Below are 25,340 nucleotides of genomic sequence, written 5' to 3' on the forward strand. Positions count from 1 at the left end.
AGATAATTTTTCTTTTTGTTTTTAAGGGGTCGTCTGGGTACTTTCAGTGCTCTGACCTTTTGTCTTATCTACACTATATACTTAAAACTGCTTGTTTGACGTGTGCAAGTAGGCGAAATGAGACCGCCATAGTGTGATGAAAGCTGTCATAACGAGCAGTATGAGAGCCCCTTGTTAACATCATGATATATTGCATGCTCAAAATATGACCTCATTGCATTGTTTATTTATTCACATTTTTCTTTTTAGTAACAGGCCAAAGAAAATGACTGGATGAGCAGCACTTCAAACAGGTAAGATGTATTCCATTGAATTATAGATGCTATATACTGTAAATAAAATTGAATTGAATTGAATTTAACAAATTCAGGAAATGTGTGCAACTGAAGTATGTTTTTGTAACTGAGAGTAGAGTTATTAAACAACCCTAAACCTAACCCTACACCAGACTGCATGGTACAACATCAAATGAATTCTAATTCTCTGATATCTGAGCCACCAACTTGTGTGGCTGCGTGCATCATTTTGGGCACACCTGACAAAATCTCACTCAAAGGTTTTTTGAAAAGTTGGCAGCTCTGCAATCCCTATTATGGATGCCTTAATTTATGGAGCATGTGAAAACTAAAATAAATAAAACGTTTCAATAATCACTTAACCATATATTATAAGAATAGCAAACTGTTATTTCTTTAGTGCTAAATTACAAGTGCTTTACAAAGTTTTTTTTATTCAATCACAATTTAAATGACAAAATCTAGGATTACATAGTCAAACAAATATTTTGGTGAAGATGTAACTAACAAGACCAAGCATATTTTACATATAAACAACAGCAACAAAATCAGACAGAGAGTAAGGTGATAAATAATAATTAAAAAAAGAGTTAATCTGGAATTAAAGTAATTAAACCTATACACATATGGCTTGTTTAGTTTTTATGTTTTAAGGATTTTTTTGAAAGTAAGAATATCATTTAAAAAATTTAAAAACAGTGGAGTGCTGTTTGAAAACCTGTGGATGAAATATGTGGATGAAATATTTAGCTAAAATAATTACAGTATAACATATCCCTATTTTTTTCCTCCAACAAAGCCCCTATTTTAATAGTGTGAAAGTTTAAGATTGGTACCTGAGGCTTTATCTGAGGTTTCTCTGAGGTCCACGATTTAAAATTGATATGGGATGTTGAGTATTTGATCCAAAATACACTACCCATGACTTGAATTGCATTACACTTTGTACTCACTCAAAGGTTTTTTGAAAAGTTGGCAGCTCTGATATGTGTGTGTGTCTGTGTATCTCAAATATCAAATCCTACGTTTCAAAAGCTACATCCCTCCCTCCCTCTAGGGGGCGACCTCCTGCAACTTAAAAACGCTACCACCGTTGAAGAAATGATTGACAGGTTCAGCCTCCAATCGGACTGAGCCGTGCTTGAGCTCTGAGCCAATCAGCAGCTCCGTCTCCTCCTCCTGGGCGGGACCAGAGTGTGAACGCAGCTGCTGTCAGTCGGGCTGAAGTGTCAACGTCTTACTCAAATCCCAAACCATTTGAGTAATATTTGCTCCTCAAAGCTGCATTTTCGGGGCTGCAGTTACATTTCTAAGCAGGTAAGACCGCATCCAGCCACCCCGAATGCTCGTACACAGCTCTGCAGCATCAGGCGTTTCTGCTGCTCCGTCCTGGGGGGAGACGCTGCGAATGCATGCATAATCATAATTAAATGTTTCATCTTGTGTGTGTTCAACAGTCGTGTTCTGCGCGGTGGTCGTCATGGGGGAAGTGGAGCTCTCTTGTCGGGCTTACGTGAAGATGTACCTGCACGCCTGTGTGTTCCCCCGCTGCAGCATCAACGGGCTGCTGCTGTCCTCCAGCCCGCCGGGGGGCGCTGTGGGCGTCACCGACTGCGTGCCGCTGCTGCACTCACACCTGCCTCTGGCCCCCATCACGCAGCTGGCGCTCACACAGGTACAAACCATGGTACAAACCTTATAATAGATCCATGGTACAAACCCCTGGCCCAGGTTATACATTTCAACTTGAAATGTATTAAAAAAAAAAAAATTCAACCTGAAATAAGATATTTTAAATTAAATATAAAAATTCAACCTGAAATAAATACAAAAATATTAAATAAAAAAATTAAACCTGAAATAAGATATTAAATAAAATAATTCAACCTGAAATAAATACAAAAAAATTAAATTAAATAATTCAACCCGAATTAAAAAAAATCAACCTGAAATAAGTAAACAAATATTAAATTAAATAATTCAACCCGAAATGAATACTGAATTAAAAAAATTCAACCTGAAATAACTTTTAAAAATATTAAATAAAGAAATTCAACCTGAAATAAATACAAACATATTAAATAAAAAATGTAACCAGAAATATTGAATTAAAAAGATTCAACCTGAAATACATTTTTAAAATATTAAATAAAAACATTCAACCTGAAATAAATAAAAACATGTAATCAGAAATAAATATTGAATTAAAAAAATTCAACGCCTCGCGTTGGCACATATGCCGGCCAGTGGATGTTTATATATGTCACATGCGCTAGCATACGTCCCGCTGGAAGATGAGGCCCTACGCACAGTCCTGCCTTTCGGGAGGGGCAGCTCCTTTCTACTGTGTTTCCAGATTTGATCAGATTTAAATACATCTTGCATCATGACGTCTGCATCCACCAACCACTTCTTCAAGTGAGCAGCTGAAGAAACCGAGTTGTCGTAACCGAGCTGTCGAAACGTTTTTTTTATTTTATTTTTAAACCAACGTCTCAGAGAACTGGGATCCTTGTTTTTCTGTGATTTAATTCAGTCTGGGAGTATGTTTTAATAGGTGTTTTCCTCCTTTTCAGGTGGATGTGTGGTGTTCACAGACGCAGCAGAGGATCGTGGGATACTATCAAGCCAACGCCTGCGCCTCAGATAGCAGGTGAGTTTGCAGAAATAAACGCCTCCAGTTGTTACAGATGTTTAAAATGTACTTGATCGTGTTAATTTAAGCACATTTAATGTTGATTATTGTTGTATTTGATGTCTCCCGACAGCCCGACGCCGTGTGCTCTGAAGATAGCCGACAAGATCGCTGAGCAGTTTGAAAATGCGGTTTTATTGATGGTAAGAGCCGCTGCGTTTGTCGTCTTTAACATCTTAAAACGAGAGCTGGCTCTTAAAGTCACTTTGTCCTGTTTTCCCTCGCAGCTCGACGGAGGGAAGATGTCTCCAGACTATCGGGTTCCTCCGATCGTGATGTACGAGCGCAAAGATTCAAGATGGGTCCTCAAAGACAAGCACACGTAAGAGCCGGCTGGCGCCGGAAGGTTCCAGAAGGGTCCGTGTACTTCGCGGCCATCCGTTTTTTGTTTTGAAATGACTAAATGACAATAGAGAAATAATCCAAAATAATCCGTTTCCCATTTTTGGTTTTGATAATAAAAAAAAACAGAAAACGGACCATTATTTGTTATCCGATTTTATTGATGTTTGAAAATCGAAATTGGGAATTAAAATAGCGAGTGGAAAACTCTTTTCTCTATTTCCTATTCGTTTCCAACGGGGGGGGGGGGGGGGCAGTATGTTAGACTTCAGTACATGTTATCGATTGGACGCTGCTTTTTTTTGGACGCTGCAGCTGAACGGACTGTCACAACATCACTGCAGTTTCATGACGGAGTGAAGACAGATAACAGATTAAACTCATGTTTCACTCCCAGGTTGGTCAGTGTATCTTTTGGTCATTGGATCTTTCCATCATGAGTGGGAATCAAAAAACAAAAAACGATTGGTTTATTTGATTTTCCTTTTAAAACAAAAAACAAATATTGAATTACACTGCATTTTTTCTTTTTCTGTGTTAATATGATTTCACAAAGATTCAAAATACGCTTTTATTTTCGTTTTCTATTTCATATAAGAAAAATGAAATCACTAGTCAACAGGAACGAAAAAACGAACCAAAAACAACCGTTTATTCATATTCGTGCACCGGAAGCTGGCATTTACAAAGCAAGCGCGCAAATGAGCTGTTCTTTACCAACCAAGAGCGCAGTTGAGGCAGTTATGCCGTCTTTCATTGATTAGAAAAAAAAAAAAATCAGTGTTACAACTTTTCTTTTCACTACTATTAGGCTACGAACATGACATGTCCTTTTGACGAGGATCCAATTGATGCAGGTGGAGCATTAATCCACAGAGAATTTAATATAGTCTTACGTTGAGAGGTGATCAAATTCGAGCCAGCCACTCTAGGCTACTATTCCCCCCCCCTGTCTAATGATGGAAAAATCCAATGACCAAAAGATACACTGACCCAGGTTTCATATTTGATTTATTTTCTGTTTCAACATTAAAAAAAAATCTAAAACTGTTCATTTTCAATCTGATCAACAAAAGAACCAGAAACAACTTTCTTCATTTATTACTGCGAATGTGCAATCCCCCCATTTGTCCAATCCTTGTTTTCAGTATCCTTGGAAACGAATAGGAAATAGAGAAAAGAGTTTTCCACTCGCTATTTGAATTCCCAATTTCGATTTTCAAACACATCAATGAAATCGGATAATGGATAACGATCCGTTTTCCGTTTTCCATTTTTTATTTTGTATTATCAAAACAAAAAACGGGAAATGGATTATTTTGGATTATTTCTCTATTTTTATTTTGTCATTTCAAAACAAAAAACGGATGGCCGTGAAGTACACGGACCCAGAAGAGTCCCACCTGGGTCGTGACTGCACGGGAAAGGAAGAGTCACCAGTTGTTGTCTGGTTTCAGGATCATGCTGCGGCAGTGGGAGGAGACCCGGGCCATCGCCGGCCAGATGCTGGACTCGGGGGACCACGGCCTCCTGGTGGACTTCGACAGCCACCTGGACGACATCACAAAGGACTGGACCAATCAGAAACTCAACACCAGAATAGCAGAGCTCTCCTCGCCCGTCAACGGCAACATCTAGGGCGTTTCCTTGAACCCCAAACCCTAACCCTTATTTATACTCACCCAGCGCCGTCGTCATCCTGTTTGAATGTGAATCCCTTTTAATACTTTAGTTTTAACCCGACAGAAACAAACACTCCACACGGGTCCACGTAGATGTTTATTTTTACTTGACTGAACGAAGACAAACGTACATAAATAACAAAATATTTACATCTTGGTTAATCTCCCCCCTCACTCCTAAATGTTCCCAGCTCAATATCCTAATGATTTAAAACAAAAAAAGGACTAATTTGCCTTAAAATCACTTTTGACACTACAACACTTCTCTTGTGCTTTATTTCTGGTCTGGTTTTGTTTGTTTTTGCTTCGTCGGGGTTCTGAAACAAACCAAATGTACAGAAACCAGCAGCTCACTAGAGGTCCTGCCGCCACCGTGACGTCGTTGGAGCTCAGGTTCGACCGCCGGGTCGATGCTCGGGATCCAGGCTGGAGTTCAGGCAGTTTAAAAACATCTCACGGGTTTGTGTTCGAGTTGCACATGACTGTTGAATCCAACATTTACTGCCTTGTTAGTCAAGAAAGCTTGGTCCAAGTGGGATTATCTGTGTTATTTCCTATTTTTAATAACCTTTAATAACTTCAGGCTCCTCCTCTGTTAAACACCTCCAGGTCTTCGGAGGTTTAAACTCTGAAGCAGAAAAGAGCTCATGTGTGCCCCTTAAATAGTTTAGAGAAGCTCCGCCCCGAAGTTGTTGCACCATTTATAACAATAAAGCAACGTGTCGGGAGGAAGTTTCTCAAAAGGCGGATCAGGTTCTGCTGAAGCGGCTGCAGGTCCGGCTGAGTGGACGACACCGGACAGTTTCTCATTGACAAAACACGTTATTCACATTTGGATAAAAGAGTAAGTGTTGATGTCTGTTTAAAAACAAAGGCTGCAGAGGAAATTACACAGAAATACACGGAACAGCTACAAATCTAATGACATATGAGGTTAAAATGATGTGCGTTCCCTTATTTTATGGTTAAACTGGTATTTGACATGATGTGGATAAAAGACTTGATTAGGACTGCAGTTTCTCATCTGTCTGGGTTCAGACCCGACTGCAGTTTTGAGTCTTTAGCACCGTAACTACGAAAAAAAAAAGAAAGCACAAGAACATTTCTGGTTCTTAATAATCTTTGGGAAAAGACTCCTAAGTGTTAGTTGGATTTTAGTGTTTCCAGATCTTCACCAGGAGATAAGGTGCATCCCAAAGTTAGTTCTTGTCCGAGTACAAGTGCAATGTTTAAGTTGATTACTCCACTGGTCATTAAAGGTAGGGTAGGCAATTTGTAGACGACGCTGCCTCTGTTGATACTTGAACAAAACATGGAGAGGTAGCTCCTCCCTCCAACTTTCCCAGGCCTCTTCCTCCTTTTCCAGTTTGCAGAATCAAACATATCCATGACTATATTTTATACAGAAGATGAAGAGATTCACTGAATGGGATAAAAAAGGGCTAGAAATCACAAAGACTAGTCGGGTGTTTTTACAGAGATGATGTGAAGCAGTTCCTCGTTATTATCCGCTCCTTAAATGTGGATCGACACGGCAGGTGTGTCTTGTTTCTGGAGGAAAAGCCCCGAGGGGTCCTGGATGGTCGTGCAGGTGGAGTCGGCGCTGGGGTCGGGCACCGAGACCAGGTTCAGCGTGATTTCCCCCAGAGGAGACTGGCTCGCCAGAGACTGCAGCACGGAGATGGATTCAAAGATGGACTTGGCGTTGCGCACCTGCTGCTCGGCCCACGGCAGCGTGACCTGCGGAGGGGAGGAGGGAAGGTGTCTTTACGTTGGTTTATCACCTCTGCTGACACTGGTGGGGGGGCCGTGATACGGCATGTTTACCTGAGCAGTTATCAGCTTCCTGGAGGCGTCCTCCATGTCGCTGAGCTCCTCCCCGAAACACAGGATGAAGCTGCACTGCGGCGGCTCGCCCCCGTTGGAGCAGTAGTGGTCCAGCTCTGAAGGCCGGGAGACCGTGAGTTACACACACATCAACTACCGCTTACATAAACTATAACTTCAGCAGCTTGAAATGCAGAAAAAATACATCTTGAAAGTTGGATTTATATAAGTTCCTAAGCCCTTTTCTCTCAGCTCTTTGCTGAAACGCTGTAGATGTGCACTTCTCATGAGTGGCCAGCAGGTGGCGACTTAGTTAAAAAAAAAGAGGCCAAATCTTTCCTTATTGTGAATAAGGTCTTACTGCGAAGTTTGTGTGTGCAAGATAATGTCCATTTAGTCAGAATTAACTCTGATTTACAGCAAAATAGACAAAAATCAATATGTGAACAAAATGCTAATTTGAAAACGTGAAGTTTCAAAGATTCTTGTTTGGATGGAAAAGATGAAAAAGAAAGGTGACTTGAACCGTCCAAACAAACCAGTGGTGGGGGAAACTGGAAGCAATTCTGTACCATAATTCAGATTTAAAATGGATTAGCAAAAATTAATAAAGCTGCATATTTTGACTCATAAATAAAATGAATAATAACTTATTCAAACTGCATTTTAATTTTCTTCTACGCCACTGCTCATTGTGTGACTTAATTAAAATGATAAAGAAAAAGGACATTAAAGATTTAATTTTGAAAAAATTGTCTTGCAAAAATGATACAAAATTCAATTTGAAAATATATCAGCAGAAATTATTTAAAATTTTCAAAATCATAAATAAAATGAATAATAAATCATACAAACAGTATGACTTAATTAAAATGACAAAGAAAGAAGGACATTGCTTCTTGGTTTTCATGCCTGTCCCGCAAAAAGATAACATAATTCAAATTGAGTTGTTAATCCATAGTGAGGCAGGAGAGTGACGTCAGTATCGTCCGTTTCAGTCCCAAGTCTGAATGTTCTCCATTCTCCAACTGATAAAAGGTTGTTTTGTAAGGTATGGGGCAGAGGAAGTTGACTGACTTTATTAATGGAATAAACATCATGAGTCACCACTGTAATAATAATTATATAAGGAATCATTTCTTCAGGAAAAAGAAAATCACGCCTAGAGGAAAATTTGTGTGTTCTTCCTCTCTCTCCCTCTCTCTCTGACATTAACTGGAACATAACATGGCTCCTTCCACATAAATATGCTATCTATAACAAAGTTCAATATAAAAGTATCCATAACATTTAATCTATTAACAGATTTGTCTCAAAATGTGTCACTATTGGTGGTGTGTATTTTGTAAAACCGAAGTGGAAGTTAGGCACCTTTTCTTTGAATGTACATTTTCCCAGATTCTTTGGAAAAAAAATTGAAGTTTACATCACATCCTATTCCAACACCCCAATACATTTGAATGCCAAAAATATATTGTTATACTATAATAATAAAGATGGGAAAATGCAACACTTAATTAACTTGGTTATTCTTATTGCAAAATTCCACATAAAACCAAATTTTTTCAGTTTTTCAAATCGGTTTCAAGAATTACTTTGAAGGTATTAAACATTCAGAACAAAAAATGTATACAAACGGCTAACATAATTGGAGGAATATTTGGAGAAATATAATGTCTTACTTAGTTGTATTTAATTTAATTTAACTTACTGTCATATTTATGTTACTTTGCAATATCCTACGGACTTCATTCAATGTATGTCTTGTAATGTATCTTCTTATTTTCTTGATGCCAGACCTTGTATTGTTGTAAAATAAAGGTTTGAGAACAAAACAAAACAAACTCTGACTGATCTCCAAACGCGAGTTGTGCAGGTCCAGTAAAGTTGGACAGATATTCGCAGATTCCCACCTCTGCGGTCAGAAACTCCTAAATTAAGAGACGTAAACGCATGAATGTTGCCTCTGTCCAACCACCCAGACATAGACAACAAGCTACAAGCCCATTGTCATCAAAACGAGACTCTAAACTGCACAAAAGATGTCAATATGCAACTGGCTGCAGGAATCAAATTTATGGACCGTCTACAAATTGTGGTCCCCATAAAAATAAAAATAAAATGCGGCTTCATTCCGAAAATGATCAAATCATTTTTGCTAATCCATTTTAATTTGAATTATGGTACAGAATTGCTTCCATAGGTCACAGCCACAGATTTTAGACGACACAAGATATTTACGGTCACTTGTGGCAACTAAAATGCTGCAGTTGGAATATTTAACATTTTTGTTTCATAATTAAAATCGGTGATTAGGTGCAAATATACAGCTGATTTATTTGGGGATGGATATTTCATACAGGACTGTCTCAGAAAATTTGAATATTGTGATAAAGTCCTTTATTTTCTGTAATGCAAAAATGTCATACATTCTGGATTAATTAAAATCAACTGAAATATTGCAAGCCTTTTATTATTTTAATATTGCTGATCATGGCTTACAGCTTAAGAAAACTCAAATATCCTATCTCAAAAAATTTGAATATTCTGGGAATCTTAATCTTAAACTGTAAGCCATAATCAGCTATATTAAAATAATAAAAGGCTTGCAATATTTCAGTTGATTTGTAATTAATCCAGAATGTATGACACTTTTGTTTTTTTAATTGCATTACAGAAAATAAAAGACTTTATAACAATATTCTAATTTTCTGAGACAGTCCTGTTGATGCTGGCTTCATATTAAAGCCAGTTTCTGTAGCAGTTCCACCTCTGACCACACGGGGGCAGCATATCACAATAAAGGACAGGTGCCAAACCGCTGTAATGGGATGTGGGAGGCCGTCTCCACCCGGGACAGCGTTGGGATGGGGTCAACACTCACGCTGCTTGAAGGCGTCTCTGCTGAAGAGCAGCACCGGCTCCGTGTTCCTCTCCATCCGGTGCAGGCTCTGCGTGGAGGTGTGCGGCCCCGCCCAGAAGATCCTGCCCTGGCAGAACCTCCTCCCGTAGACGCCCTGCGGCGTGGAGGTCAGCACCATCCCCTTCTCCATGAAGGGCAGCAGGGTGAAGAGCGCCTGCAGCTCCGGGCCGGCCGGCAGCGCCTGCGGCGGCTCCGGCAGCAGCATCCGCGGGAACCTGCTGCTCATGGCGGCCGGCGTCGGGGGGATGGACGACCCGGGCAGGTAGGTGATCCGGACGTCGCTGCCCTGGATCTGCCGCCTGACGACCTCCCGGCCTAAATAGTGGATCGCCACGTGGAAGGAGTCCTGGCCTGGAAGACGGGAACAAGAGACCCGGGTCAGACCTGGACTTAAGACCCAACCTGGAAGCCGGGGAGACGTGGACGACCTCTCACCTCCCGCCGGAGCGGTGACGCTCTCCTCGATCCGCACGTCCAGCCGGATCTCGTTCTCCACTGTGGAGGGAAGAGAAGGTCAGAACATCAGCGGGTGGTTCTGGGACGACGTCATGGCCTGTCGTCGTTGGCAACGGGGTTGTTTGCTCGACTGATAACAGAACCGGGTGATGTAACGAGGGCAGGGGGGGGTATTGATCATCCGAGCCGTGTTTCCCAAGCTGACTGGAAGGAGTCGTGCAGGATCTGCTTTCTATTAAAGACGCCGTCACATCTGTCCCGCGTGCAGAAGAACCCCACGGAGTCCAGACGGGGGGAGCGTGAGGCGCCGCGCCGTCTCGGTGAGTTATTAGCTCTGTTATTAGTTCTGTCTCGCCTGTGTTTGCTCTGGTACGTCTGAGTGATTCATTTTTATTATTTATTAGAGTTTTTTTTTAATTGGAGCATCTTAAATATTTGATCCGAGCATCACCAGGTTCATGTCATGAGTTATTTACGCCGCTAGACGGCACCAGTCACTGGACAATAGTCCGATATCAATATAAATCACGATATACTTTTAATCAATAACGTTTATGTGTTTTAAACGCATAGATTACAGTCTGATTACAGCGTTTTACTCACTGACGTTCACGGGGAGGTGATTCAAGCCGAACACAAAACAAAGCAACACAGTTTTATGTTTATTTGACGGTCTTATTTGTTTGTTTGAAGGCTAAATACAAAGAAAAGGTGAACATTCATTTATTTATTTGTACAGTTTTTATTTCTAAAATGTTATTCTGGAGGAGTTTAGAGACTTGGCAAAATAATTTTTTGTATTACCGGCATCTGTTGTTGGCATTCTTGGCTTGAGGCTTCTATATTGTTTATATCGATATTGGAATTATATTGTATCGACTGAAATTAAGAATATATATTGTGATACAATGATTTAATAAAGTTCATTTTATCCATGGCTTTACAATTAAATTTGCTAATTATTTTTGTCGGAGAAGAAATTCTTAGGTTTTATCTGATCCCCGAAACATGTCACGTATTTAAAAAACCTAAACATTTCTTGTCCGACAAAAAGAATTAGCAAATTATATCGTGATACAAGTTTTGGCCACATCGTCCAGCCCTAGTTATGAGCGGATCAATACTGAAATATGGATACTTCCGATATCAGATCTGTATGCTCTAAAATCAGTTCTCAAATTAAAATATCGATACTTTTGATACTTCAGTCATTTGTCGTCATTTATATCATTAACAGGAACACGATGGAAGGTAATTAAACTATTCAGATTTTGTCTAAATGACAAACTGCTAGTAACTACTTTTAAAATTTGTTTATTATTCTCTTTATTTTAATGGTTTTATTATTTTACTTCGGATCTTTTTTTAGTGATGGAAACACCTTTTTCAAACACTCTTGTTTTTCTGTTGTAACAGCTGGGCTGTATTGTGAATGAGGCCACTACCTCAGTAAACCTCTGACTTTAAAATAAATAGATTAAATAAGTGACTCTGTCTTGTATTCTTGATCTAAAATACACCAATTTTTTTTAGATTTACGGGGCACATTAGGTGTATTTGCACAATGTATCGGTATCTGTATCAGTATTGAATCGGTATTGCCGATACCAGCCTGAATTTGACTAAATATCGGTGTGGAGAGGAAGTCTGTGGTATGAAACATCCAGCTCATTTGCAATCACACACTAACTTTATCAGTTTGGTAAATAGGAGCCGGGACGGTGCTGTTGCTGCTGCTCACCCTCTCTCTGAACGATGGTGGTGCACTGGGAGGTTCCTCCTGTCCCGGCCGCCTCGCCGTTCTGCAGCAGCGCTTCGTCTACATGCTGCGGGCGGGAAAAAGAGGCGTTTTTACCCCACCAGGTCGGGTTTGCACCCTCCAACCACATAAAGAGCTTTTCTGAGCTGGTCGGGCCTGAAAAGGCTCTGCAGGAGCCACTTCCTCCTTCCTGCGGTCCACGTCTGCATGAACTCACAAGCTGAGACGTGACCTCTTCTGTTTTGATCTGTTTGACCCCGCTGACGTCGTCTGTCTCCGACTCGTCGCTGCTGATTCTCCTCTTCAGTTTCCTGCCTTTCTCTCGTCCTCTCCTCTCGGGCATCACCACACCTGCACACACAACAGGCACGTTTGCTTTTTGTCTCTCCCGCTTTTCACTCCTTCAGCAGATTCTTTGTTTGCTTTGTTGATATAAAAACAGCCATTGGAGATAATTTTCATTTGAAAACACCCTCCAGGCTGCTTCAGACCTGGATTTTTTTATCTGAAAGTTTGAAGGGCGTGGTTGTACTTTAATTGTTGTTTTCAAATATTTCCTCCCTTTTAAGATAAAATTATTCATACATTTTAGTGGCCAGATGTCCTTGAGTCTGTTTGAGAAGCAATACTTAACAAATTAATCATAAAAGGACAAAAACAAATCACTTTAAATGACACCTAATGCTCTTTAAGAGTGTATTAGTTCAATGTTTGTCACACTAAATACCGTAAATGAAAATATCTATTTCACTGATGTCAAATTTCACAATAAAGGTGTGTGAATACAATAAACTTCGTCAGCGATCCAGAGCGCCCGTGGAAGAGTTTCCTGCTGATAAACAAATCCTTCATTTGGTTTCCAAAAGCGGAGGAGGATCTGAAAGCATTTAGTCTGCAGCCGAGCGAGCAGCAGGGAAGCAAACCGCAGCCCGTCCTCGGCCGGGAGCGGTGACTCGAGTCTCATCTATGTCAAGGTCCGACGCCGACATGAGTAACTGAGTGAATCAGACACCATGAAGCAGACTCGGGTCTGGAGGAGCCGGAGGTCCGGGTCAGATCAGAGGCGATCAACTGCAGCTCCGTGTAAATTATTACACTTATTACACTTTCCACCAAACCAATCTGCTGGTTCTGGGCCAGTGCTGAGTTTGGAACCGGGTTTTCTGTTCCCACTGACAAAGAACTGGTGACGTGGCTCCCCGTAGCACCCGAGCTATGGAAAAACTAACCGGTTCTCAGCTGGTTTGCAAGTGGAACGAGTTGTGAACTGAGTTTCTGATGGACTAAAACTCTGGCAGCATCTCCCAGTTAATATCTCCATTAGTAGATAATGACGTCAATAAAACCTTAGAAAGTTTTCAGGACGGCTCTGGTTTCTCCTCCGTCGGCCCGTAATGGCCCTGTGGGTCCGTCTGCTCCATTAACACTCTCATCCGGAGAAGCGGAGGGAGAGGGAGGATGCTGCTGCAACAACTATCTCCTGTAACGACTCCTCCAGCACAGGGAGAAGAACCGGCCGCGGGGGGTTAAAGGTCATCCAACACCGTCCAGGACTTCACAGGAGAACGAAACGCAAGGAACCCATCCAGAGAAACCGGCGTGAACGTCTCCACCCGACGCCACAGACGGACTTGACCCCTAAACCTGGATTTTAAATCTTAATTCCTGACGTTAACGACTCGATTTTAGCTCATTTTGCTACCGGTGAGGTTTACACAAGGTGATCGCCATGGCAACGCTTGGCGGTGGGTGTGTCTGACACTTCGGGGATGCTCCTCCAAGGCTCTGTCGTCATAACGACAACAACTTCCAGCCAGATGCAGGAAACGGCTCTGACACAGTGATGATGATGATGGGCTGACATGTTGCCATGACAACTGTGCTGCCCGCCTCTTGCAGTTTGACTGACAGGCCGTCGTGTTGAAGTTGACCTTCCCTCCACTCCTGGTTGGGCAACACTTTCTCAGGTCGAGCAGTTCAAAGTCGACTGATGTGAAACCGCCCGCGGACGCCGTTGACGCCCCCAACGCAAAATTACACCGGGTTTCTTTAAATATGGACAGAAATCAGGTGTTTTTCTCTCTGAGGCCTAAACTGCGTTCGTCACCGAAGCCGTCGGGTGTCGAGTGAGCTGCACGTGTCACCGGTGACTCTAATATGTATCTGAAAGCAACGACTACACTAGGCCTGTGTTGAAAAAATCGATTTCCCAATTCTAAATCGATTCTCATATTTATTCCTAAAAAATCGATTCATATGTCTAAAGATCGATTTTTTTTTTTCTTTTTCTTTTATTGATTTATTTATGTACATTACAACTTTTGGTTATTTTTTTGTTTTGTTGGACACAGGAATAACTGGTGCCATGTTTTTGCCTTTAAATATGTTTAAAGGTATGAAAACATTAAAGTGTTAGGTTATAATTGCATAAATTGTCTATAGTTCATTACTTTATATACTGTCTTGGGGTTACATTTGCAAAAAATGCTAAAAACCAAATGCTCAAAAATTAAAAACCAAAATAGACCGAAAATGGAACAAATAAAAACGGAATGTGGGAAAAAATAAAACCGATTTCATCCGTCTCTGTTTCCTCCCTGGATCTGTTTGGTAATTCTGACCCACACAATGTTTCTGAAAGCAGTTCTATCAGCATTCTGGGAGCTGATTGGTCCTTACAGCATCATTAGCTGCCAATACTTGCTGTTTAATCTCAATATAATACTAGTAGTAATATTTAGCATAACTACAGTCATATAATTCATGCTCAAAGCTCAAAAAACTGTTTTAAGAACACTAACCCAAATCAATATCAGAATCCAATCGAATCAAATCTTGATAATCGATTCTGAATCTTAAGAATCGGAATTGAATCGATTCTTGACATTTGAATCAATCCCCAGACCTAGACTACACGCACGCCTCTCCTTCACAACGTGGTGGATCTGCGAGCTTCACCAGGGTTTTCTCTGGTTCCTAACTAGCATGGATCCCTGCAGACGTGTGTGCCCTCACCCTGCTCGCTGATGGGCACCAGCCGGTACACCTTGTAGGGCTCGGAGATGTCCAGCTGCGCTCGCTCCAGCACCTCCTTGAACTCGGGGCTCTTGTTGAGGGCGCAGCGCAGCCGCGTTTTCCAGGTGGCCGGGTTGTCCTGGTCGCCGTCCGTCAGCTTGCCCTTGAACTCGGCCCACGCCTGCAGGATCAGACAGAGGTTTTAGTCGGGCTCCCCTCAGATCTGGGGGGCACCTGCACCGATGCTGACCTTGAAGATGGCGGCGTCCTCGTCTTTGCGGAAGTCCTGTTTCCCGGCGTGTTTCCAGGGGATGCGGAACATGGTCTTTGCCTCGTCGTCCCACATCACGCCGGGGTATTTACCACTGCTCACCTGGAAAAGTCCCAAAAACACCGTCCTAAAGTCACAACAAGCCCTTTTATCACTCATTTCTTTATTAATCTCATTAATTTATGAAGTTTAGCCTCTCAGGTGACTCAGGATTGAACCTGTGCAGGGTTCAGGGTCTCGTTGGCCCCTACCTGTTTAGGTTAAATCAATAAATGTAGTATTCTTCACAACTAGCCAGTTGAACTAGTGACCAGTTACAAATATCTCAGCACTATACAGGACTGTCTCAGAAAATTAGAATATTGTGATAAAGTTCTTTATTTTCTGTAATGCAATTTAAAAAAACAAAAATGTCATACATTCTGGATTCATTACAAAACAACTGAAATATTGCAAGCCTTTTATTATTTTAATATTGCTGATTATGGCTTACAGTTTAAGATTAAGATTCCCAGAATGTTCTAATTTTTTTAGATAGGATATTTGAGTTTTCTTAAGCTGTAAGCCATGATCAGCAATATTAAAATAATAAAAGGCTTGCAATATTTCAGTTGATTTGTAATGAATCCAGAATGTATGACATTTTTTGTTTTTGTAATTGCATTACAGAAAATCACAATATTCTAATTTTCTGAGACAGTCCTGTAATTGATAATATGCTCAAATTTGATGTGAATTGTGATACGCTTTGCAAAAAAGGTCAACTTTACTTTACTTGCCACATTTGCAAGTAAAGTCAACTTAAAGTAAACTTAACACAATATAGTTGACTGTACTTGCAAAATGTATTATTTACATACAAAAAATTAAGTAGTTTATACAAAGACTAGTCTTTCTTGATCTACATAATAATCTCATGCAAAAAGTTGACTTGTTTTTTTTAAGTAGATCAAGCACAATATTTGTATCAGTGTTCAAGGGACAAATTGATAAAGTGAAGTAAATTAATTAAAGAGTAATACATGTTTTACCTGTAAAAACACATTCAAGGACATTTTTCTGCAACATGAGCCTTTACTTTTTCAGCCAGATAAAACTTCCTCTGCTCCCACACACGTAATCAGTTTATGGGACTCTTTCCCTTTCCTATCCCCACACACACACACACACACACACACACACACACACACACACACACACACACACACACACACACACACACACACACACACACACACACACACACACACCTGCTCGACGATCCAGGAGCGCAGTCTGCGAGTGGAGCGCATTTTTACTCCTGCCATAACTCCTCGTAAAAAAAGATGCTGTCTCGGAGATACAGAGACTGAGAAACACACAAACAACAAAACAACATCAGAAATGATCAGATACGTCACATGCGCTCAAAGTGTTGATAAATAAAAGAACTACACTAATCATAATATGAAACCAAGCAACAATTTGTACTAAATATGCAGCCGAATTAATAAAAACAACGATTCAATACTCATATTTAGGTTTCACGTCAATCCATATTCAATCAATTCAGCAATGGGGCGTTTTATTTCTTAATTATTTTAAACGGAGTTCGGCTCCAGAAACAGGAATAAACGCGAGGACGTCCGCTGCAATCGCTCACATTAATAAATACATTAAAAATAGATGGTAAGGTGTTGGTTTGGGGAAGTAAGTTTAAGTTTCGTTTACCTCTCTTGCGTTTCCTGCAGGTCTGCGGGCTGAGTGAGTTTGTGCTCAGTTTTCCGCTGCTGAGTCTCTCAGGCAGCGACGCTGTTTCCCCGAAATCACGTGACTTTGCAGAAGCAGCCGCGGCGCGGCCGCTAGGGGGCGACAGCGGACACGCGCTTACAGGCCATAATAAACACATGCAGGTACATTTTACAGGGCTGAAGTAAGTTTTTAATGTTTATTTTGCTGTTGCTTTATCACTTTATTTATTTGCTCTTTTAAAAAAGTGTGTGTTTGCCAGTCCATATTAAAATAATCTTTAATTATTAATCTAATAACCATATGTGCAATATCTGTCTGTCTACCTCACACACATTCTACCTGCTTTTTTTTTGCACTTTTTTTTTCTTCCGCACTACTCCTATTTCCATTACAATGTTAACATTACAACTTATTTTTATTTTCAAGCAAAATTTTAATAGAAACAAGGGTAGGACCCAATACGTTTTTTACTTCCTCTTACTGCTTTTCGGGTATGAATGTTTATTTCCCTTTGACTGTTTATTTGTATTCTTTTTTTGTTTTGTGTAACTGTACTGTATATACTGTCTATATTTTGTAATTATTATATATATTTTTTACTTTTTTACCGCTTCCCTGCATGTGTGTAAGTATCAAGTATTGATATACTGCTGCTGAACAATGTGAGTTTCCCCATTGAGGTAGAAATATAGGATTATCTTATCTTTAAAATCAGAAGTTTTAATGCTGGGTTTGTCTTTTTCTTGTTTTTAAAATGCCTTATGGTCTTCATTTCAGGTTTACTGGATCTTTTCTGGATTTTCCCAGCAAGGTTTTGCTCAGTTTTCTTCTTGAAGGAAGAACAACCGGACACTGAATCATACAATCAAAGTCTTAACTCCCTCAGGTTAGTGATCCTGCAGCCTACGCTTCCATAAAAACAGTCACTTATCGTATAAGAGGACAGTTGATCTGGATTAGACTCATTTATGACAGATTTATTCATGTGAACTTTAAAAGTTCACATGCCACATTCAATACAACTTTATCTATATAGCGTTAAATCATGACAAATGCCATCTCAAGGCACTCCAATCAATACAAAACAAATAAAATATCTGATATATTAACATTTGATGAATGATCATATCAACTTTCAGACTTTAGTGGCATCAAACCTCAGATTTTAAGGGGATTTGGGAATCTTATAACATAAGAATATCCATAAAACTCAACACTAGTATAGAGTTTCATTGTAATTCATATAAGATAAAGTAATTCAATATTTAATTCAACACATTTTGAGATGTTTTTTAGGTAAGAATTGTTACTTAATCAGGCTGGTATCATTTGAAAAAACTAGTTTGAAAAAAGAGCTATTAATAGGCTGCAGTGCATTTTTGTTTAGTGATTAATCTGATCAATACCTTACTTGTGATGTTTCCTCGGAGACTTTATTTTTGATATAATTGATTGCTAACAGAAAAGAGCAAAACCAGTTTTGTTGTGATTCATGAGGCTTCGGGTTGATCCTGCTGTGGATCCGCAGGCGCGTCTGACTAAGCTGAAAAGTATGTCCTGAGGACTTTATTCCCTTTCACATCAGAGACGGAACCGAAAGCAGCCGGGAACCACGGCGTCCATGCGTCATCTCCATTTCACAACACAAAAACCATTTAAAGTTAATTCACCCAGACAGAAATCATCACTTGAGCTGATTTTAAACCAAATTTATTAACAACAGGAATCCAAAGAAAACATGTCCAACATGATTAAAATCAGATATCAGCTTCTCGTCATTTATTGCTCAAAATGGCTCCAGAAGGATCTCAAATGTTTTACTTTCAAAGTCCGGATCTCTGCGAGTATAAGGCACGAATCAGGGGATAAGATGTGCAGAACCAGAGGGACGGCAATGTTTCACAGCTCAGAGATGCCACAAAAATCTGCAGATAATTAAAAGCTCGTCAACAGTTGAGGCTGAGAACCGGAAAGAGAAAACCGCCCCTCGGGGAGGGATGGAGGGAGGAGAGGAAGAAGAGGAGAGATCAGCAGGATTGAGGATCCGTCTTAGATGCTCGGGATGCTTCACTTCTTCCGGGGGACTTTGTCTCCGAGCGGCACCTCCGTCAGCTTCTGCGGGTGGAGAACGGGACAGGCGTTAGTGGCGGCTGCAGCTGGGCTGCAGCATGGCTGCACGGCCTGCGTTAGCTGCAGCGCTGCACCTGGAGCAGGCGGGCGTGGTAGGCGTTGTCCTCCTCGCCGTCACCCCTCTGCGTGTCCACCTGGTAGCGCTCGCAGGCCCGGACCAGCTCGTGGGCGTCGTACAGCGGCGCCGGGTCCAGCGTGTGGGCGTTGGTCAGACTCACCAGGTACTCCTTGTAGTGTTTCCTGCAACAAGGACACACCTGAGTGAGCAGCTACTTCAGCAGGGCGGCTACGGGCTGGAACAAGTTACATTCAAGGCTTTTTAAGATCATTCTCAAACTAACGTTTCACACTTTGAACCCAATGTCCAGAGAAACTGGAATTTTCCAGCCACCTGTCTCTAAATTTACATTTACCCAAATTTGCTTGCCTCGTCTTGAGACTATGCCAACTAAGAAATCCAGTGCTGAGGTCAAGGTTGCCAGATCTGGCAGGTTCCAGCCCAAACATGATGTAAAACCAGCCAAAATAATGAAAAACCAGCTCAAATCACACGTTCTCTATGTTGAAACTGTAAATTATTAAAGTTATAAGCATTTAAGCTTCACAACACCACTAAATAGCCCCCAAAAAGTTCAGCCTCCAGACAAAGACTACAATTAAATTGAGTAGATTCAAGCAGATAAAATGTGAGTTTATTGTGTAAGTTACTACTTTTCCCTGCCATAATGGAAACCTTTTTGTTTCACCTAAATGTTTAGTAAAAACCAGGAAAAGCAGCCCAAATTTTATTAACCCGTCCAGTCCTATATTTTTCAGCCCAATTATGTGAAAACCCGCCCAACCTGGCAACACTGACTGAGGTGTCTAACAACTGGTAAACAGGTTTATTTTTCCTAAAAACGATTAATTAAACTTTTGTAAGAAAGTTTTTTAATGACTGGATAAAATCCTTTTAAAATTAAGGTTCAAACATTAAAACCCTTGGATTGAGATTTAAGACAAATTGAGACATTTAAAGGCCTTATTTTAGGAAAATGTACTTTCTAAGGACTCGCGGGCGCCCCGATCAACGTCCTTCCACGACGGGCTGCGTATGCGTGGGGCTCGGAGACGCTCTGGGCAGCGTTCTCCTGTAAACAGCTGCTGAGACCCAAACAGCTGAATGATGAACTGAGAGAAAGAACCGGGTCTTTGTGAAGCCGAGGGCAGCTGCCGGTCGAGGCGTTGCCACGGAAACCACAATAAAACTACTGTGTTTACCAGCAGATCTATTCAGAGCAGCTTTCTGGAGATCATTTCTGAGTACAAGGTCCTTGTTATTGATGCGAGTTCAGGCATGTGGGCTTGAGTCAGGTAGCGTGTTCGTACCCGCCGTCGAGCCAAAGTCGGGTCTATTGATCCCAAACCAGCTTCCCATCGTCAGTTTGAGGTGTTACAGAGATAATCCGAGGGTTTGATAAGTCACCATCTCTCCGGTTTATTTTACTAACTGAGTTTATAACACAGGCTTGATTTGCTTACAGTAAGTTTTAGGTTTGTGTTGCCGTCGTGCTGCTCAAACCCTCCGCCCTTCTCTAAATGACGATCTTTTCTTTTATAAATCTTTACATTTTAAACGTCTGAGTTTGGACTTCAAAGCCAGTTTTAGATCTTTGAATTCTTTTTTAGCTGGTTCAGCGTTGCTCGACGACCTGTTGAAGCTGCTGATTGAGTGAGTGGAGCACCGATCCTGATGCAGCTCCAACTGCATCAGGACTGACTCACCAAAACCCTGCTTGCAGGGAAACAACTAGTTAATGCTACTAGGATTCGCTTAAATGAGCCTTTATCCTGAGCATCTGGAACTGCTGCTTGATCTGCTTCCTGCTTCCTGATCAAGTCTGAACAGAAACAACTCCTCGCACCTCGGGGCTGCTGATGCAGCGACAAACCATCATTTCTCGGTTCAGGCCACTCAAATAAATGACTTTGACCTCATGAGTCCAGATGGGGGGGGATCTAATCTGATGCAGACTTGCTTAAAGTAAATCAGTTGCTAGAAACAGGGCGGCTACGAGTTTGACCAAGTTCAATTTAAGACTTTTTAAGACCATTTTCAAACTACATTTAAGACCAAAAACACAGTCACACACTTTGAACCTAATGTCCAGAGAAACTGGAATTTTTGATCCATTTGTCTCTAAATTTCCATTTACCCATATTTGCTTGCTTCTTATCGAGACTACGCCGACTAAGAAATCCAGCGCCGAGGTCAAGGTTGCCAGATCTGACCCACCGAAATAATGAAAAACCAGCCCAAATCATACATTCTCTATGTTAAAACCGTCAATTATTAAAGTTATAAGCAAATGAATCTTCACAGCACCACTAAATAGCCCCAAAAGGTTCAGGCTCCAAACCAAGACTACAATTAAATTGAGTAGATTAAAGTTAATCAAATATCAGTGAGTTTCTTGTGTACGTTTCTACTTTTCTCTGCCATAATGGAAACCTTTTTGTTAATAATTTCCTAAATATTAAGTATAAACTAAGAAAAGCAGCACAAATTTTATCAACTCGCCCAGTCCTATATCTTTCAGCCCAACTGGTTGGAAACCCGCCCAACCTGGCAACACTGACTGAGGCGTTGTCAATCAAGCGTGTGTCAAACAACTGGTAAACATGTTTATTTCTCCTTAAAACGATGAAATAAACTATATCTTTGCAAAGTGTAAGAAAACTTTTTAATGATGACTGGATAAAATCCCTCTAAAAAAAATTAAGACCCTTGGATTGAGATTTAAGACAAATTAAGACATTTAAAAGGCCTTGTTTTAGGAGAATGGAATTTAGGACTTTAAAGACTTTTAAAAGTAGAAAGTTCTGGCTGATCAGAGTTTAGTTTTTTCCTCGGATGGAGAGTCACTCACTCGCAGAGCCCAGCCTGACCCGGCTGCGTGGCGATGCCACACGGGGAGTCGACCTGGTGGCCGGCTTCGTCCTTCTGCTCCATCACGCCGCACGAGTCTGCGCGGGAAACAAACTCCGTGACGCAGCCAGAAAGTATGTAAATACTGAGGGAAGATCTGGCTCCAGCCCCCCCGGGGCACCAGAGAGCAACGACGGGGGGTTACTGTTCCTCCACTCCCTGATCGCAGTAAAATGTTATTTACCAGTCTGAGCTCCGTTTGAAGGGTCGGTGTTGAATTCCACGCCGTTCCTCTGGGGAAGCAAACACAAAACAGGGTTTAAAAAACAAGAAATGGAGGGAATTTAAGTGGAAAGTAATATCTAGATTCTTTAGGACACCTCAAATAGTGGCACACTGGGTCAAAATTACTCAAATGCATGTTGGAGGGAATGTGGGGCAAACATCGGGAACCACTCTCATATATTCTGGACCTGTACCAAATTAAAACCCTTCTGGTTGGAGATATCTGAAGCATTAAAACAAGTTTTCGATCAGCCTGTCACAGTCGACCCTGTGGTGATGCTGCTGGGAGCTGTACCGGAGGGTTTGGTGGGCAGAGCCAAAACATATCTATTACATATATTACTTACAGCGGCTATAAAATGCATTACTATAAATTGGCTAAAACCAGACCCGCCCACGTACAATTTGTGGGTGGAGAAAGTAAGGGACATCTACCAAATGGAGCGAATTACTTATTCTTTGAGACTGCAATTGGATATATTTTGTAAGAGATGGAGCCCTGCAATGCCCCTATTAATGAAGCAATAGACTCAAACCATTATAATTCGGTCATTTCTAGATTTGTTATCCTACACTTCCCAGTTCAGGTTTGCCTTGTCCCTTAATGTAGTTTCTGTCGATGTCCTGTTGTACGTGTGTTTTTGTTTGTATTGTCCGATGATGCCTTTATGCTGCTACTGTGAATACTTATGTATATGGAGATGTGTGATATACTGGGATATACTGGATAGGGATATACTGTATTTTTTTTTTATATGTATGGAACAGCTGAGTATGTGTGTAAAAAACAAAAACAAAAAAAAAAAAACAGTTGTAATACGTGGATATTGTATTCTATATGAAGTTTACGGTGGCCGAGACCCGCCATTGCTGAAAATAAAAGTAACACTGCAAACAGAAACAAACGCCGCTGCAAATTAAAGAAACGCTGCAAATAAAAAGAAACGCCGCTGAAAATAAAACGACGCAAATAAAAAAGCCACAACGGAAGTGAATTACCGGGGACTATTTTTGCTGATGCACCGGTGTTTTTTACGTGAGAGGAGAAGTCCCTGACAACCACACACAGCTTCAACTTCACATTCATACAAATAACTATTGTTACCCACGCTTTAGATTATTCTTGGCATTATTATTAATGATAAAAACAACAAAAACAACAACACCTCTCACATAAAAACACCGGTGCATCGGCAAAAACAGCCCCGGGTAATTCACTTCCGTTGTGGCTTTTTTATTTGCGTTGTTTTTTATTTTATTTGAAGCGGGGTTTCTTTATATTTTCAGCGTTTCTTTTATTTGCAGCGGCGTTTATATTTGTTTGCAGCGTTTATTTGCTAAGCGTTTATTTTATTTGCAGCGGCGTTTGTTTCTGTTTGCAGCGTTACTTTTATTTTCAGCAATGGCGGGTCTCGGCCACCGTAGAAGTTGCCTAATAAAAAACAAAGTTGAAAAAAAACAAAAAAACAAGAAATGTGCATCTTTAAGCAGCTGTTGGAATAAAACTGACTGATTAAATCCGTCGGGACCAAAGCAACTGTGGACCCCCGACTCACCTGCAGCAGCGCCTGCAGCCGCGCCGGCTCCCAGTCCCGCAGGTAGAAGAGGCAGTCCCGCGGGTGGTGGGCGTGCAGCCCGGGGTAGCTGCACTGGGCCGCCTTACACGCCGTCTGCAACACAAGAGAACCTCCAGTAATGTTCATTCAGATCACCTTTATCCTTCTCTACAACTTTATATTTACTAAGAAAGATCCTTTTTACATTTAATCATGACTTCAAACCTCTTCTGAAGAAATCACAGCTGCACCTTTACAACCGTATTTATAAACTGCCGACTGTCTCTGGTATCGGAAAACAAGACGCAATGAAAATGCTGGTCATGTGACGATAACGATAATTAAATATATACCGGTAATACAATATCGTAGAGGAATATAAATGAGACTAAAATGTAGATTACAAAATAAAAACTCTGCTAAAATGTGTCTTAATTTTCATTGACAAAAACGAGACGAAATGTTCTAACAAAGATACTTAATGTCCATGTTTTCAGTAGTTTGCTCTGGTTTAGTGGCTGCTGCTGGGTGCTAGGTTCACATCAATTAAAAACAAAGTTACAAAGAGAAACGCGAGGATCTGCTCTGGGGCTGGGAGAAGAAGAAGAACCATCTTTGGATACACTTTCCTACATAGACGTGGAAAAGAAGTGTCGTATGAACAGAACGGAGATGAGTCTGAGTGACACAAATTACTTCTTATATCCTGGAATCTGTAACAACAGTAGGACAATATTTAACGTGAGGTTTAATACGCGGGTGTGGCGCCCGACGGCGTCGACAGACAGCAGATTAAAGGCTCACTCCACCGTTTGCTCCGGACTCCACATAATTGTTGTTAAACATTTGTTGAGCGGTTGGACTGACGGGTCGGGAGCTCACCGTGTGGTACGGGTTGTTGCAGCCGCTGCAGAACTGGTATCTGCACTGGGAGCAGCTGAAGTGCATGCAGCCGCCTCTGGCCAGAGCGTACTGGAACCCGCACTCCAGGCAGGCTGTGGGAGGACACGGGTCAAAGGTCAGGGTCTTAACAGAATCTCACGGTTCTGTTGAACATCATCTCCCCTGCTTGGGACCTCCGACGGTCAAATACTCACAGATGTGCATAACAGGGTTAACCAAGTTAAATTTAAGACTTTTTAATAGCATTTTCACGCAAGATTTAAGACCAAAAAGACAAGTCACGAAATAATGAAGAAAAACAGAATCATACATTCTCTATGTTAAAACCCTAAGTTATTAAATGCGGAATAAATTTAAAGTCATAGGCAAATAAAGCCAAAAAAAGTTCAGGCTCCAAACAAATCTACAAATTAATTGAGTAGATTGAAGCAAATCAAATATCAGTGAGTTTATTTTGTACGTTTCTACTTTTCTCTGCCATAATTGAAACCTTTTTTTTTTTTTATAATTTCTCCTAAATATTTAGCAAAAACCAGGAAAAGCAGCCCGAATATATATTTT

At 40.9% G+C, this 25,340-nt stretch overlaps 3 protein-coding genes across 4 annotated transcripts in view; 1 reads left to right on the plus strand and 2 right to left on the minus strand.

The window, feature by feature from the left end:
* The first annotated feature begins 1,476 nt into the window (after nt 1–1,476).
* emc9 (ER membrane protein complex subunit 9) lies at nt 1,477–5,288 on the plus strand. The gene is made up of 6 exons (XM_061713970.1): nt 1,477–1,613; nt 1,754–1,971; nt 2,873–2,949; nt 3,065–3,134; nt 3,219–3,313; nt 4,791–5,288. The coding sequence occupies exons 2-6, from the start codon at nt 1,777–1,779 to the stop codon at nt 4,969–4,971; spliced, it is 618 nt and encodes a 205-aa protein (XP_061569954.1). The 5' UTR covers nt 1,477–1,613; nt 1,754–1,776; the 3' UTR covers nt 4,972–5,288.
* irf9 (interferon regulatory factor 9) lies at nt 5,080–17,036 on the minus strand. Its single transcript, XM_061713969.1, has 10 exons — nt 16,977–17,036; nt 16,517–16,614; nt 15,246–15,368; nt 14,996–15,176; nt 12,198–12,331; nt 11,963–12,047; nt 10,201–10,260; nt 9,727–10,116; nt 6,843–6,958; nt 5,080–6,755 (listed from the first exon to the last, which is right to left on the minus strand). Exons 2-10 carry the CDS (start codon nt 16,571–16,573, stop codon nt 6,531–6,533), a joined length of 1,371 nt encoding a protein of 456 aa, XP_061569953.1. The 5' UTR covers nt 16,574–16,614; nt 16,977–17,036; the 3' UTR covers nt 5,080–6,530.
* Nucleotides 17,037–18,691: 1,655 nt separating this feature from the next.
* Nucleotides 18,692–25,340, minus strand: part of LOC133423685 (E3 ubiquitin-protein ligase RNF31-like) — a 31,848-nt gene continuing 25,199 nt past the window's right edge. For both annotated transcript variants that reach the window (XM_061713968.1, XM_061713967.1), the window contains exons 18-23: nt 24,759–24,871; nt 23,877–23,990; nt 22,280–22,328; nt 22,037–22,133; nt 19,202–19,367; nt 18,692–19,112 (exon numbers count right to left, since the gene is read on the minus strand). In XM_061713968.1, coding sequence (XP_061569952.1) covers nt 19,065–19,112; nt 19,202–19,367; nt 22,037–22,133; nt 22,280–22,328; nt 23,877–23,990; nt 24,759–24,871 — 587 coding nt within the window. In that variant the 3' untranslated portion in view covers nt 18,692–19,064. The remainder of the gene's footprint in view (nt 19,113–19,201; nt 19,368–22,036; nt 22,134–22,279; nt 22,329–23,876; nt 23,991–24,758; nt 24,872–25,340) is intronic.

This window comes from Cololabis saira, chromosome 22 (genome assembly GCF_033807715.1).
Source record: "Cololabis saira isolate AMF1-May2022 chromosome 22, fColSai1.1, whole genome shotgun sequence".
NCBI classification, from domain to species: Eukaryota; Metazoa; Chordata; class Actinopteri; order Beloniformes; family Belonidae; genus Cololabis; species Cololabis saira.

Bases quoted from the DNA above. Each gene is read 5' to 3' on its own strand.
- emc9 (XM_061713970.1), top strand. From the start codon at position 1,777: ATGGGGGAAGTGGAGCTCTCTTGTCGGGCTTACGTGAAGATGTACCTG. The intron at 1,972-2,872 runs GTACAAACCATG...CCTCCTTTTCAG, and splicing joins CGCAGCTGGCGCTCACACAG to GTGGATGTGTGGTGTTCACA. The intron at 3,135-3,218 runs GTAAGAGCCGCT...TTTCCCTCGCAG, and splicing joins AAAATGCGGTTTTATTGATG to CTCGACGGAGGGAAGATGTC.
- irf9 (XM_061713969.1), bottom strand. From the start codon at position 16,573: ATGGCAGGAGTAAAAATGCGCTCCACTCGCAGACTGCGCTCCTGGATC. The intron at 12,332-14,995 runs GTGAGGGCACAC...TTGTGTGTGCAG, and splicing joins GGTGCCCATCAGCGAGCAGG to GTGTGGTGATGCCCGAGAGG. The intron at 6,756-6,842 runs GTAAACATGCCG...TCCCCTCCGCAG, and splicing joins GGAAGCTGATAACTGCTCAG to GTCACGCTGCCGTGGGCCGA.